Raw genomic sequence first — 14,130 nt, 5'->3', positions numbered from 1 at the left:
TGCATTTGAGTTTCCTGGGGCTTTTAAGGATGTTTAGATTGCTATCTGTTGCTAAAATTGCACTGTAAAATGTGATTTATTATACCACATGAACTAGTTTATTTTATTGAAATGTTAATACTGTTCTCCAACCCACAGGCTTCTGTACTTTTGTTTGTAAGTATTGTGGAATTTATGACTTTTTTTTTCTGAAATAGAAACTTTATAGTGAGCATAAATAGAATTAGAGGACTTTAAATGGGACAATCTTAGGGCTCCAAACCCGACCAACTCCTAGAAATAGCATCAGGAATAATATTTCTCTTGATCTAGATATCAGCTGTACAAAACATAAAGGCTATTTAAAATGAAACGATTACTAGGGGTCTCATCTACTGAATGAGTGAGGAGGGGTGCATTGGAGAAAATCCGCAGTTTCCATTGTTGCCTTGTTCTGATAGGGAAACTGGGCTTTCCCAAAATATGTATGGGATTTCTAGTGGATCTGTCATCAGCTTGCCAGCCTCTGCATTTCTTTCGTAGTTTGAATATGTATTTTTCTTTCTTTTCAAAGTACTAACTCAATTTTTTGTAATAAGTTGAAGATTTTGTCTCCTTGTAAGTATTTTTTTCCAGCCTCTAATGTAACTTCTGAGAGATACTTCTTTCATCTTCTCCAGTTTTCCAACTCTGTTAAAATGCGGACTCTAGGACTGTGGACAGTATTCCACAGTCCCTTCCCTGTTCATAAATGAAAAAAACCCATAATAATCCTTTTTACTACAGTGCTGCACTGGCAACTAGCAGAGAGTAGCTTCTTACCTGATTGAGTCGCTACTTGGGCTGCTGGCATGGTTGCTCATTATTCTCTAGGGATGGCCTGGATTCCTTTATCCTAGCTATATCTTTTTGCATTTGACCAAAATGCAAAATTCCTCTGTTTGTTGTTTCCTGAACAAGTCTGTCTCTCAGTCCAGATGACAGTCTTTCTTGTTAATATTTTTAACAGCTATTTATAAAAACATATTGATGATAAAGCTATTACTGGTGATAATGCAAAAACTGATGAAAGAGTAATGTGGGCTTTAATAAAACTTTACTTACGGATGTTCTCAGGTTTGCTTCTCGATGGATTGGTGGGGTAGTTTTTTGGGTTTGGCTTTTTTTTTGGTAGTCAGTTCTTTAATCCATGTTATATTTTAGATGTTTCATTGTAAAGCATTAGAAAATACCATGTTAAAGAAATGTCAGATTTTGTGTGAAAAAGAAGTAAGTCAGAAATATGTAAATGCAGATAGGAAAGAACCTTTTTGTGAGGGGTTGAAAAATAGGGAATTATTTGTGCAAGCAAAATATCAAGCCTAGTTTGTCGTTCATCAATCTTCAAGTTCACCTCCAAGTCCATCGGAGGTGAAGCATGAAGATTATGACAAGCACTGGTGTTGAAAGCGAGCAGTTTGAGAGTAGGAACGCTAGTTGATATAACAAGTAAATGTGTAGAGGGATTGAGGGATAAGTTGTGGAGAGGAGTGAGAAATAGGGAAAGAGAGTAAAAGCCTGGTCTGCCCTCTTGTTATGGGTGACAGCACGGTGTTAATACTTGTGACTACAGATGAAACATTCTGTGTTTGAATTAAAAAGTGCCTCCCCAGTGGAAAAGATTTCATAATTTGCTTGAAAAATTGGAGCAATGCAATATTTACTTTTATGAAGTAATCTCTACCTGAACTCACATGTTTGCAAATACATGACGTATGGGATGAGCAAGTAATGAGTTGTGCAAGGTAGTGAAAAAAGGCAATTTATAAATAAAGGGAGTGAATAAGGAAGACACTAGCATTAACTAGGCATGGGAATAATTTGTCACTAGAAGTGATTAAAATTATTAGAATTTTGGAATGCTTTAAAAGAAAAGAAAGCCTAATATGATGAAGAACAGTTGCGTGTACAAGGAGACGGGACTGCAGCATAATTGGTCTCTCCTTTGTTAATACCTTTGGCTTCTTTAAACTATTTATAAATGTGTGCAAATTGGGATGTATTTTAGTTTCGAAGCTGAAGCATTTGGCATTGGTCTGACTTGGTGGAATTTACAGCCCTTGCATCCTGATGGCTGATAAGAAAGAGAGTGCCTTGTATTGCTTATGCAAATAGTAGTAAACAAAAGAAACATTTAAAGAGAGGACCAGGGAGAAAAACAATGAAAAATAGATGTGAGAAAATAAGCTAGGGATAAGCTAGATGGGACCACACTGAAGAGAAGGCAGGAATTGGGTAGAATACAGACTGAAAGAGAGAAAGAAGTCCTCCCTCTAGAAAGTGGTTGTCAGTCATCAGCAAATAATACAGAAAAGACAATCTGCGGCATGGGAAAGAATTAAATTGCCTATCTGTTGTGATTTTAAATTTTTTTAATTTTTTTTTTTTAGTATGGTCTATACTTTGTTCTAAAAGTTCCTTTTTTGGGTTTTTTAACATTGTTTATGGTACAATTCAACTGTGCTTAAAAGTTAATCATAGTTTTGGAATCATTCAGATGGGTACTTTCAGGGTGCTGCAAATGGGACATTGAAAAAACTAGGGAAAAAGATTTTATAAGTAACAAACAGAAGTGCTTCAGTACAGCATTTAATTAAACTATTAGGCAAGCACGGGGACAAAATAATATTTATTCTGACTCAGTAGATGTAAGATCGGAGTCTAATTGGGAGTAACTGGAATTTAAGTGAACAAAAGGTTGGAACTGTAAATTAAGGGAAATGGAGATAATAATGGGTCTAACACGTTCTGTGATAATTGATAACTCCTACAATATGTCTGCAGGCAGTATCTATATACTCAGATATCCGTAGAGAAATCTGAATCTCTTCATATTCAAACGTTGCAAAGATGCAAAAGTAAGAACTATGTCCTTCTAGTTGTTTGGTGGTTTTTTGTTTTTTTTTTTTTACATAATCAATATATTTTGAATGTTATATTATGCTCAGTGTGCAAGCCATCATCTTTCAGCCTGCAAGTCTGACAAGTAGTAAGTATACATAATTTCTGGATAATAATTCTTGGAAAATATGAATAACTTAATTGCTGTTCTCGTGCCATACAACTAAGAACCTCAGTTGCTAAATAATAAAATAATTTAGATTGTAATGAAACCTGAACTTGCTGGTTATTATATTTCAGTGGTGATCCTTGAAGTCACAAATGTGTGACTCGTAGTAGAAAGTTTGCACACAGTTCTCCTACCTTGCTAACAGTTGTTTGTTCATCTTTTAAAACACAGAACTAACCCAATTAGTTTATTTTTTTTTACATTGCTATCACTTAGACCATATTGTGTGTATGCTGTAAAGTATTTTCTTCACACTAGAAAACAAGTATTGAAAATATTTAATCTTTATTTTCAGGATGGTGTAAAGACTGATACAAAGCTTTAGTTTTCTATCACCATCTTTATGCTGGCTTTAAGTGCAATGCAGGTCTGTGCCACCTTCCTCCCCAAGGAGGAATATTCCTGGCTGTGGTGTTACACAGATGTAGACAGAAACCATTACAGAAGGCTTAAATAGCTTGCAGGAAGGAAAAGAGTATACAAACTGGTTGCCTCTGTCTGAGAAATGTGGAAAGTTGGTATGAAAGTGCTAACATTAACAGTGATGTAGCAGTACTTAGGTTGGTTTTCACAGTTTAGAGCTGTTACAAGAGCAGGCTGGTAAATTATGTCCTACCAACACAGGGTTGTTCAGGATTTTGAGCAGTTCTGGGAGAGAATATGTGAGGCTTGTTTCATAAAGGCACTGATTGAAATCTGTTGGTGGAAAATTTAGATCTACATAAGATTTGTGAATGAATTGGTTTTTCAGATGTATCGCACACTTTTCCCCTCCTGCACGACAAGTCCTTGTTTGATTAAAGGTTCCCTGTCTCCTCTACCTGCTCTGTCAGACTAAGAAACTCTGTTCTCTCAAAAGCAGTAACAGTCAGACCTAGTGATTAGTTACAAAAATTTTTTTGAATAGTGTTTGTTGTTTTGCATGTAGCAGAGGTCATTATGGTGGATCCATCTTGTACATGAAAGCAAATGCTGACATGCTAAGTACATTCCACATACTTCTGTATCCACCCACTCAATACAGATGCTTCCCCTCTTCCCACGCCAGCTTCCAGAACCGTTCATCTGGGAGGAGGAAACAGATGATCTTACGCTGCCACCTAATGGTAAAAACGTCAGCTTGCTGCCATGAGATAGGAAAAGACTTTCTGGAGGCTTTGATATTTGTTTATTTTTACGTGGCTTGCATGGAAATGCAGTCAATTTCATCATTGAATGTGATGGGCTTAGGGAAACTTTTATCACAGAGATGCATATGGAAAAACTGTGAAACCTGTGGGAGAGAGATGTAATATACCGTCAAGTTTTATGACACAAAAAAATGTAGTTAACACTTACTGTTTGTAAGGCTGATGCATCGGAGGCAGCTGCCAGCCTGTAATATCTTAGTAGATTTCTCCTACAACATTCTGCCATTTCTCAAATACGGTTGTCATTTTGCTGTCGTATTTCTGATAAACCCAGCGCTACTAGGCAATAATCCTAGAGTACATCCTTGTCTTTTTGCTGTTGCAGAGAACTTTGTTAACACCTTCTGATTTGTCGTGTTTAGTCTACTGGTGTCCCTTGTGCTGGTCTTCTTGCATGCATGATTAACACATTACAGCTGGTACAAAGCCTTTTCTAGGAGTCTGACCCATACCAGACAGAGGGGTGAGTGTACAGCAGCTCTTGCTGGAGCTTATTTATGCTAGGTGCTATTCAGAATCTGTGTTTATTTTAAAGTTGCTCCTTTTGACCTATAAACTCCCATGGAATTGAGGTTCAAGTTACCTTTTGGTGGCTGTATCCTGTTTTGGGACCTGCCTCTAATCTGCAAATATTGTCATGTATGCTGATAAGCATACTATGACATTCTGAAACTCTGGGAGCAAAATAATCTTTACAGAAAAATTACAACTTGCTAAGCTGCATTCATAGTTAAGCTCTGTTCATTTGTGTCCATTGTATTCTGTTGCTGTTTCTCAGCTGTGACTGCTTGGAGGCTGTGATTTACCCAGGGAGATTACAGCTAATTTAAATCTCTGGAGAATATAAATGTTCTGTATATGCACAAATTCTGTAGTAGAATTTGTAAGAGCCGATACATGCTGTGGTGTTAAATTACATTTGTTAAGCATCAGACTATAGAGAACCTACAATTTGGAGTAATGGAGGGAAGGACTTGCATTGATAGGCGCATGTGGCATAAGCGAGGGGATTGTACCCAATGTATTTTGAATCCAAAGTAGCTGTATGTGCCCTTTACGTGGAAGCAAGAACCACTACATCTAATATTGCATGACTAATATTGCATCTAATATTGCATAAAATATACTCAAAATAAGTTTGAGAGAAGTGAATGTATACAGTGGCTTGGAAGCAAACTTATTTTTATTATAGTTCTCATGAAAATAAACAGTATGTGAAATCTTAATTACTTTTATATTTTAAATTATTGCTGATGGGTGAATGACACTTTAAAACTAGAGGTTAGTACCAGATCTTGTTCTATAGTCTGTCTGGCAGAAAGTACTACTATATAAATCCAGTATGTGTACCTTTGCCGAAATTGTAAAGGTAGTGAAAGGTAGAGTTGTCAGGGATGGTAAAATTCTCTCTTCTTATTCTGAGGTTTTCTGGTTTCAATTTGTGGTTCTCAGTTTCTTTTACAGTGATTGCTTTTTAATCAATGATTAAGTGTATTCAGAGTTGCTTCCTGAAGTGATTCTTTTATAACGAGCAAATCAACAGAAAAATGATTAACAATTTCATTGCATGTCAACATGGTCTCAGCTTCTGCTACTAGTTTATATTAACCCTATAATGTTGAAATATGTAAAACAGAAATACTTTCTGAGGTCACAAATGTGCTTGTTTATAAGTAAACAGTAAGCAAGTTTTAATGAGGACAACTTCCAAGAACTGACTTATTTGATTTACTAAGGGAAGTCAATGAAACAAACTTGTGTGTATGTGGAGTCAGTCTCTTTTTAAATGCCTTTAGCCAGACATTTTAGAAATATATTTGCTTTCAGTTTGAACTTCTTAGTGAGCAGCTTGTTGTGAAGACATCTGTAGCAAGTCATTCCAAGCTCCCCATATCTGTTAGTGGAAAAACTGCTGGTGAAATTTATGCTAAAAATATGGATACTACACCGTAGAGTATAACATATTGTTAACATACCACACACATTCACATTCATGTTTCTACTCTGTTGTGACTATGTCTAAAATATGTCTGCACAGATAAAAGCTCCCATAAACTCATTGCTAATTTATGGTTCTGCACAAATACATCTGCTGGGAAAAAAGGTCCTAATAACTTTTCAGTGCAGTCAAACATCAAACTGAAAAAAACCCCTTCATTTCTGTCTTCTTGTCTGTGGGCAAAACTCATTTGCAGGAATTTATTACATCCCCAGGTAAATTATTGGGTTTATCTCAATATTATATATATAAAATGGGTTTTTTCCCTAGGGATTGTGGAGCTCATGCATAAACTTAAATGATTGTGTATATATTTTATAATCTTGCAATAATAAGTAGCATTGCTTAATGGTATATTTGTTGAGTGTGTGTGCTTTTTGTTATATCTGTTTCTTTTGGCCTCTGAGAAAATACACTGAAGTTCTGAAAAATATGAACAAAATTCTGTTTCTGTATTGTGTGCATGCACTTACATAGTGCTTGTACTGAAGGTCTGGGTCTCTTTTGAGGTAAATGCAAGCGGTTTTTTACTTGTTTTTGGTTTTTAGCATTAAAAATATATAGTTGACCACAAAGATGCCACCGTGTGTGGATTTAATAGAAAAGCTTTTTTGGACAGCCATGCCATGTATCACGTATGAAGTACTCTCCTGAAAATTCATGTGCCTACTGGGTGCTTTTGACTACTTTGAATGAAAAACCAAGATGTCTTAAAATGCCTTTAAAGAAAGGATAACTTGAAACTTTCTTCTCCTTACATCCATCAGCATTTTCTGCTAACTAGCTATCATTCAAGAAATTCAGTGTTACTGGTAATCCGAAATCACACTACTTATGTTTGTTAATTTTTGTATTAAGATTATCACATTTTCATTGAACACAGAGAAATCTTGGGACTTTCATTTTTAGTTGCTACATTTGTTTCTCACACTATTTTCCTTGTCTCTCTGCTTTTCTTATCTGTCATCACTTTTCCTTGCATCTCATTTGACTTTTTTGCTTGTTTTTTAAAAAAAGTTTCATGCCCCTGCTGTAATCAGGTGCTACTGATGAAAGACTTCTGTGCCATGTCGTTATGTATGTAGGTCCTTTGTACCTGCTTGTGCTAATGGCCATTTCGATATGAGTAAAAACTTAGAGGAAACAACTCTTGTTTCTGTATAATTGTACTTTTTAGTGTGCCTGCCTTCAGATTTGCTTCACATAATCTGATGTTTGCTTTTTGTAATAAAAACAGCTTTAGCTATCTTGAGATATGTTTAGATTACAGAAAAACCAAAACTAACAAATCATTGCTTTTGTGTCCATTCAAATGGCTTTTCATACATATTAAATGTAATTCCAATAACTGAGTCTGGATTGCTACACCCACCCAAGTTTGAGCTCAAATGCAAAGTATGGCAGGTTTGCATTTTTGGACAGTATACTTTGTATAGCAGAGTTCCCCTAGCTTGTGAGCATCAGAGAGAGATTTTATTGACTTTTGAGTTTGATGTTGTGATCCAAAAATGACAGTAAATTTTTAAAATAGAACAGAATACTTCAATTGCCAGGGACCTAAAATGGTCATCTAGTCCAACTGCCTGACCAATTCAGGGCTAACCAAAAGGAAACTTGTTTGCTGTTATTAGTTTCTGAAGATTGGATACAGCTGGTGGTAAAGAATAGAGTGGTGAGTGTACCTGGTGATGTACTGAGAGTGCCTGGTGGAATTAATATGGCCAAGGGTTAAGTGTGCATCTAGACTGAGGGATGAAGATTGTCATGTTTTCATCAAAAAGTTCTTTAAATATTTTTCTTATACTAACTTAAAATAGAATCACAGAATCATGGAACAGCCTGGGTTGGAGGGGACCTTCAAAGGTCATCTAGTCCAAACCCCCCTGCAAGGAGCAAGGACATCTTCAACTAGATCAGATTGCTCAGAGCTCTGTGCAGCCTGACCTTGAACATCTCCAGGAATGGAGCATCCATCTCTCTAGGCAACCTGTTCTAGTGCTTCACGACCCTCTTCCTAAATTTTTTTTTTCCTTACATCTCGTCGAAATCTACCCTCTTTTTGTTAAAATCATTACCCCTTGTCCTATCGCTACAGACCATGTTAAAAAGTTTGTCCCCATTTTTCATATAGGCTCCCTTCAAGTACTGAAAGACCACAATAGGGTCTCCCTGGAGCCTTTTCTTCTCTAGACTGACAGCCCGAATTCTCTCAGCCTGTCTTCGTAGGAGAGGTGCTCCAGCCCTCTGGTCATCTTTGTGGCCCTCCTCTGGACCTGTTCCAACAGGTCCACGTCTTTCCTGTGCTGAGGGCTCCAGAGCTGGATGCACTGCTCCAGTTGGAGTCTCATGAGGATGGAGTAGAGGGGCAGAATCACCTCCCTCAATCTGCTGGCCATGCTTCTTTTGATGCAGCCCAAGTTACAATTGGTCTTCTGGGCTGCAATTGCACATTGTCAGCTCATGTCCAGCTTTTTGTCCACTAGTACCTCTAAGTCTTTCTTGGCAGTGCTTGCACTCAATCCCTTCATCCTCCAGCCTTTATTGATACCGGAGGTTGCCCCGACCCATCTGCTGGACCTTGCACTTGGTCTTATTGAACCTCATGAGGTTTGCATGGGCCCACTTCTCAAACTTGTCCAGGTCACTCTGGATGGCCTCTCATCCAGAGAGGCATTTTGACCACATCTCTCAGCTTGGTGTCATCTGCAAACTTGCTGAGGGTGCACTTGATCCCACTATGTAATTGATTAAGATGTTAAACAGTACTGGTCCCAGTACAGACCCTTGAGGGACACCACTTGTCACTGACCTCCATCTGGAGACTGAGCCATTGACCACTCCTTGCTGGATATGACCATCCAACCAATTCCTCATCCACCGAACAGTCCACCTGTCAAATCCATATCTCTCCAATTTAGAGAGAAGGATGTTGTGGGGGACCACGTCAAAGGCCTTGCAGAATCGCCGGTAGACAACATCCATAGCTCTTCCCTTGTCTGCTGGTGTAGTCACTCCCTCACAGAAGGCCACTAGGTCGGTCAGGCAGGACTTGCCCCTGGTGAAGCTGTCCTGGCTGTCTCGAACCACCTCCCTGTCCTCCACATGCCTCAATGTAGCTTCTAGGAGGATGTTCCATGATCTTCCCAGGCACGGAGGCGAGGCTGGCAGGTTGGTAGTTCCCAGGGTCCTCCTTTTTATCCTTTCTAAAAATGGGTACAGTGTTTCCCTTTTTCGAGTCAGCAGGGACTTCACGTGACAGCCATGACGTTTCAGATATAATGGAGAGTGGCTTGGCAACTACATCAGCCAGTTCCCTTAGGACTCTGGGATGCATCTTGTCAAGTCCCATAGACTTAGGTACGTTCAGGTTCCTCAGGTGGTCTTCTTTTACAGTGGGATGGACTTTGCTCACCAAGTCCTCCTCTGGCAATCTGTACACTGGAATAGGTTTTCTGCATGAGTTTCTTAGCTACTTGTAGTTTCACAAATACTGTTGTAGAGAAACTGCTTTCACAAGGAATTGGCTCACACGCTATCTTTATGCATTGTAAGACTGAATAAAAACAAACAAAGCATGCTGTTTCTCACTTGAGACGTGCCCACTTTTCCTTTATGTTTTGTGTACTACGAACCAACAGAGCAGTGTATTCTGTTTTGCAAGAGGATGATTTTAGGTCAGGATTTCTTTCTATGTTTGTAGAGCCAGCAATGTGCCCTTGCGGCCCAGAAGGCCAACCACATCCTGGGCTACATCAAGAGAAGCATGGCCAGCAGGTTGAGGGAGGTGATTCTCCCCCTCTATTCTGCCCTAGTGAGACCCCACCTGGACTACTGTGTCCAGTTCTGGAGCCCCCAACATAAGAAGGACATGGACCAGTTGGAGAAGGTCCAGAGGAGGGCCACGAAGATGATCAGAGGGCTGGAGCACCTTTCCTGTGAAGACAGGCTGAGAGAGTTGGGGTTGTTCAGCCTGGAGAAGAGGAGGCTCCGGGGAGACCTGATAGTGGTCTTCCAGTACTTCAAGGGAACCTACAAGAAAGATGGGGAGAGGCTGTTCAGTAGGGCCTGTTGTGACAGGACAAGGGGTAGTGGTTTTAAAATAGAGGGAGGTAGATTAAGATTGGATATTAGGAAAAAATTTTTGACAATGCAAGTTGTAGAACACTGGAACATGTTGCCCAGAGAGGTGGTGGAAGCCCCATCCCTGGAAACATTCAAGGCCAGGCTGGATGAGTCTCTGAGCAACCTGATCTAGTCAGGGATGTTCCTGCTCCTGGCAGGGGGGGGTTGGACTAGATGACCTTTGAAGGTCCCTTCCAACTCTAACCATTCTGTGATTCTGTGAAAATGGAAGTATGTTCCACGTACCTTCATGTTTCTGTGGGACTTCTGCTGTACATGGACCAGTAGACAAGATGGTGCAAGATCACTTACAAGCTGTCAATGGGGTGATGTCCTGTTGTTTTAAAGTTAGACAGATACTGGTTCATAGCTTATAGACAACATTCTCTCTTATTTACTTGGCTTCATGTACTGATTTTCCGACTTTCCTGTTTAAAAGGCAGAGGTGACTTTGAGTACATTCAACACTGAGGGTCCCACATTTGAATGTTAGTAGTATCATGGTGGGTCTGTCTAATCCCATTTTCTGAAGGCAGCAGTTCTTTCTTTAGAAGCATTCTGTACAGACAACGTTTCTGTCATATGTATAATGGTGAAATCAAAATGGTAAAATTAGTTTTGCTTAGTTTAGATTTCAGTCTTTTCTTTCCCAGTCACACTACATGTGTCTGTAATACCAAGTTTAATTTCATTATGAGATACTAGTTTATATTTACATCTTGTTGGAGCATGATTTGGTTTTTGTTTGGTTGGTTGTGGTTTTCTTTTATGTGACACTTTTAACTGTAAGCTGTTCACCAGAATATGTCTCACTGAAGAAATTAATATTCATTTTTCAGAGGCAAATTTCCTCAAAAAGATTTAGAGGCACTGTTTCCTGGGATGAGTGCTGATTTCACTAGTGAAAACTTTTCTGCTGCCTGGTACCTGATCGAGAATCATTCAACAACAAGGTTTGTTGCTTTCATGTAAATAATTGTTTTATATGCAAGTCTCTTGATGTAATTTCACTGTACAATAGATGTGTCATTGGTGGTTGACATTTACAATAATAGATCTGTAGTCTCTACTGCCTGTGGTGTTTCTGCTTCACTAGAAACTTGAATCAACCAGTCTGCTCAATGTGCTCATGAGAAAAACTTCATTTTTAACGAGATCTAATTTATGGCCTCTTCCCCTCATCAACCTCCATGTCAGGTGGAAGTTGTCTCACTTCAGCCCTTTGAATCAAGAAGTTAAGTGGTATGGCCTTGAGTGGAAACTCCAGGTGTTAACTTAAGTCATACTGAGAGGCTCAGGATAAGGGCACTGTGAACAGACTAAGAGTAAAACTGTTAGTAGTATCAGTTAGCTTTTAGTGAACTCTTGTGGAAAATGCTGTAGTAAAAGAAGTTGGACAGATGAGGAAGAGCTTTGAGGTAAAAATCTGAAAACCTTGACTATTAATATCTTTGCTTTTAAATCTAGTTCATAATATGTACTTACATGAATGCATTATGTAAATATATTTTTGCATGTATAATGGAGTTCTGAAACTTATCTGCTGGTATTTGGATAATACTAGTAGGGATGATGAGCCTTGTGGTTTTTTTTCAGCTGATATTCTCATTAGCATTTTGAAGGGAAATACTGGTTTACACATTTATTTAATTTTTATTGATGTTTAATGGTAGAAACAGGTGTGGGTTGGTTTTTTTGGAGGGAGGGGTGTGTGGAGGTTAGATGTTTCCTTTTGGGAGCTCCAGAAATAACCATTAATCTACCTGGGGAAATACTTGGATTTCCCCTCAAAGTGGTGGTAGGTTGAAGTGCCAAAACAACAGCAAGAGAACATTATTACCTGATACACACATAAGAACAGCATATTTTGAAATTAAGTAACTAAAAGAGCGTTGATTCAAAATGAATTCTATCTGTCACAATCTCACAACTTCGGGGATCAAGGGTTTTTAAAAAGCTGAGGGGATAATAAAGTGAGAAAGAATAAACAGCTTTTGATGTAGCTGCTGTTAAGAAATTTCCTCTACGTTTGGTCATTGGACTGTTACCATTTTGTTGCTCATTCATGTGGGCACCAATGACACTGCCAAGAGCAGTGTGAGTGACTGCAACACCCAGGGGACAAAAGTGAAGAACATGGAAGCTCATTTATTCTCTGACTGCCAAGTGAAGGGGAAGGCTTTGGATAGTAGTGGATGCATCCTGTAGGCTCACAGATGGCTGTTCCACTGGTTTGAAAGGTAGTATTTTTTTACTTCTGTAGCCATGGAGATGTTACTGAAAAACAAGGACTGCTAGTGAGAAATGGGATTCATTTGAAAATGTGGAGTGGGAGCATCTTTGCCAGCAGGTTTGCACTTTGGAAACAAGGACTTCAAATTAGGGGTATTAGGGGATGGTGATAACAGCTTGCAGTTAAACGAAGGGACAGAGTGCTACATTTGTGGTTCAGTGATGGCATTGAGAGTGCTATTGGGAATTAGAAAACCAGCTGGAAGGGTCTAACCTCAGGTGCCTTTACACACTGATATGCAGCCTGGGAAACAGGTGAGACAAGCCGGAGTTCTACATGTGGGATTAGACAAGCAGATCACTGGAATGAAGTGGGATAGCTCATGTGCCTGGTGTTCTGTGATGGATGGGAAGAGGCCTTCTAAGAAAGATACCCAGGAAAGAAGAGGGGGACTTAACCTTTGTGTGAAGGAACAGTTTGATTAAATATATGGTCCCTTTTGTGAAGCAGGTAGCAGGATGGTTGAGAGCTTGTTCCTGAGGCTGGAAAGGGCGGCATTGTAGTGGAATGAGGAAGTGTACAAAATCTTCCTTAAGCAACTTGCAGAAGTCTCCAGAGAGCAGACCGAAGTTCCTGCACAAGACTTTAACCTCTCTGATATTTACAGGAAGAGCAGCAATCCAGGAGACCTGTGGAGAGTTCTGGGAATGACTTCTAACATAGCTGCTGGGTGGGCAATCAGAGGTGCTTCTTCCCTGAATCTGATTCTTACAGGCAAGGCAGGGGACGTGATAACCAGTGGCAGCCTTGGCTGAAGCAATTGCGAAATAGTTGAGTGCAAGACTCTTAAGGGATATGGGGAAGGCAAGCAGCAGAGTACATACCTGGGGTTGGGCAACAGTAGTATAGAAGACAATCTGGTGTTTGTAACTTGCCATAAATACCAGCTGACTGTCTCATACAAGTCATCTTCTGGGGTGTATCAAAAAGACTGTGTTATGTAAGATATTGGGATAATTATTCTGCTGAGCGTTATTAAAGCTGCAGTTGAAGTGCTCTGCCCAATTTTGGCCACTGCTTTAAGAAAGATCTGTGAGCTAAGCCACAAAAATAGGAGTACATATATATCTATGAGTATACAGCTTGAATGAATTAGGTGCTTTTAGAAAAGAAACCAAATGAATACAGAATGCATGTTCTGAAACATGTAGTGGGCAGTTCAAGGATAGCCATCAATTGTTCTTGGTTTACCAAGAATAGAACAAGATGTCTCAGTTTTCAACAAGAGAGATTTAAGTTAGGTGCAGATTAAAAACATTATTATATTGCTTAAGCCCTGCGACAGTGTAACTTGGGAAGCTGCAGAATCACCATCACTGGAAAGAAAGTGCTGAGATTTGACTCGACAGCTGTCTGTCATAGATGGCTTAGGTACATTTAAGGATGCTGTGGATCCAGAAGATGCATTAAAATGGCTTCTTAGAACTGATCAAATTAC

General features: G+C 39.2%; 1 protein-coding gene across 3 annotated transcripts in view; it reads left to right on the top strand.

The window, feature by feature from the left end:
• Positions 1-14,130, top strand: part of EXOC2 (exocyst complex component 2) — a 135,433-nt gene that overhangs the window by 22,830 nt on the left and 98,473 nt on the right. For 2 of the 3 annotated variants that reach the window (XM_086740286.1, XM_086740285.1), the window contains exon 5: positions 11,239-11,352. The exons of the other annotated variant lie outside the window; for it this stretch is intronic. In XM_086740286.1, the coding sequence (XP_086596412.1) occupies positions 11,239-11,352 (114 nt within the window). The remainder of the gene's footprint in view (positions 1-11,238; positions 11,353-14,130) is intronic. 3 annotated transcript variants of the gene reach the window in all.

Source organism: Chlamydotis macqueenii, chromosome 2 (genome assembly GCF_036417535.1).
Source record: "Chlamydotis macqueenii isolate bChlMac1 chromosome 2, bChlMac1.mat, whole genome shotgun sequence".
Lineage (NCBI taxonomy): Eukaryota > Metazoa > Chordata > Aves > Otidiformes > Otididae > Chlamydotis > Chlamydotis macqueenii.
The sequence above is the reverse complement of the archived record's forward strand: the minus strand, read 5'-3'. Positions and strand labels throughout refer to the sequence as shown.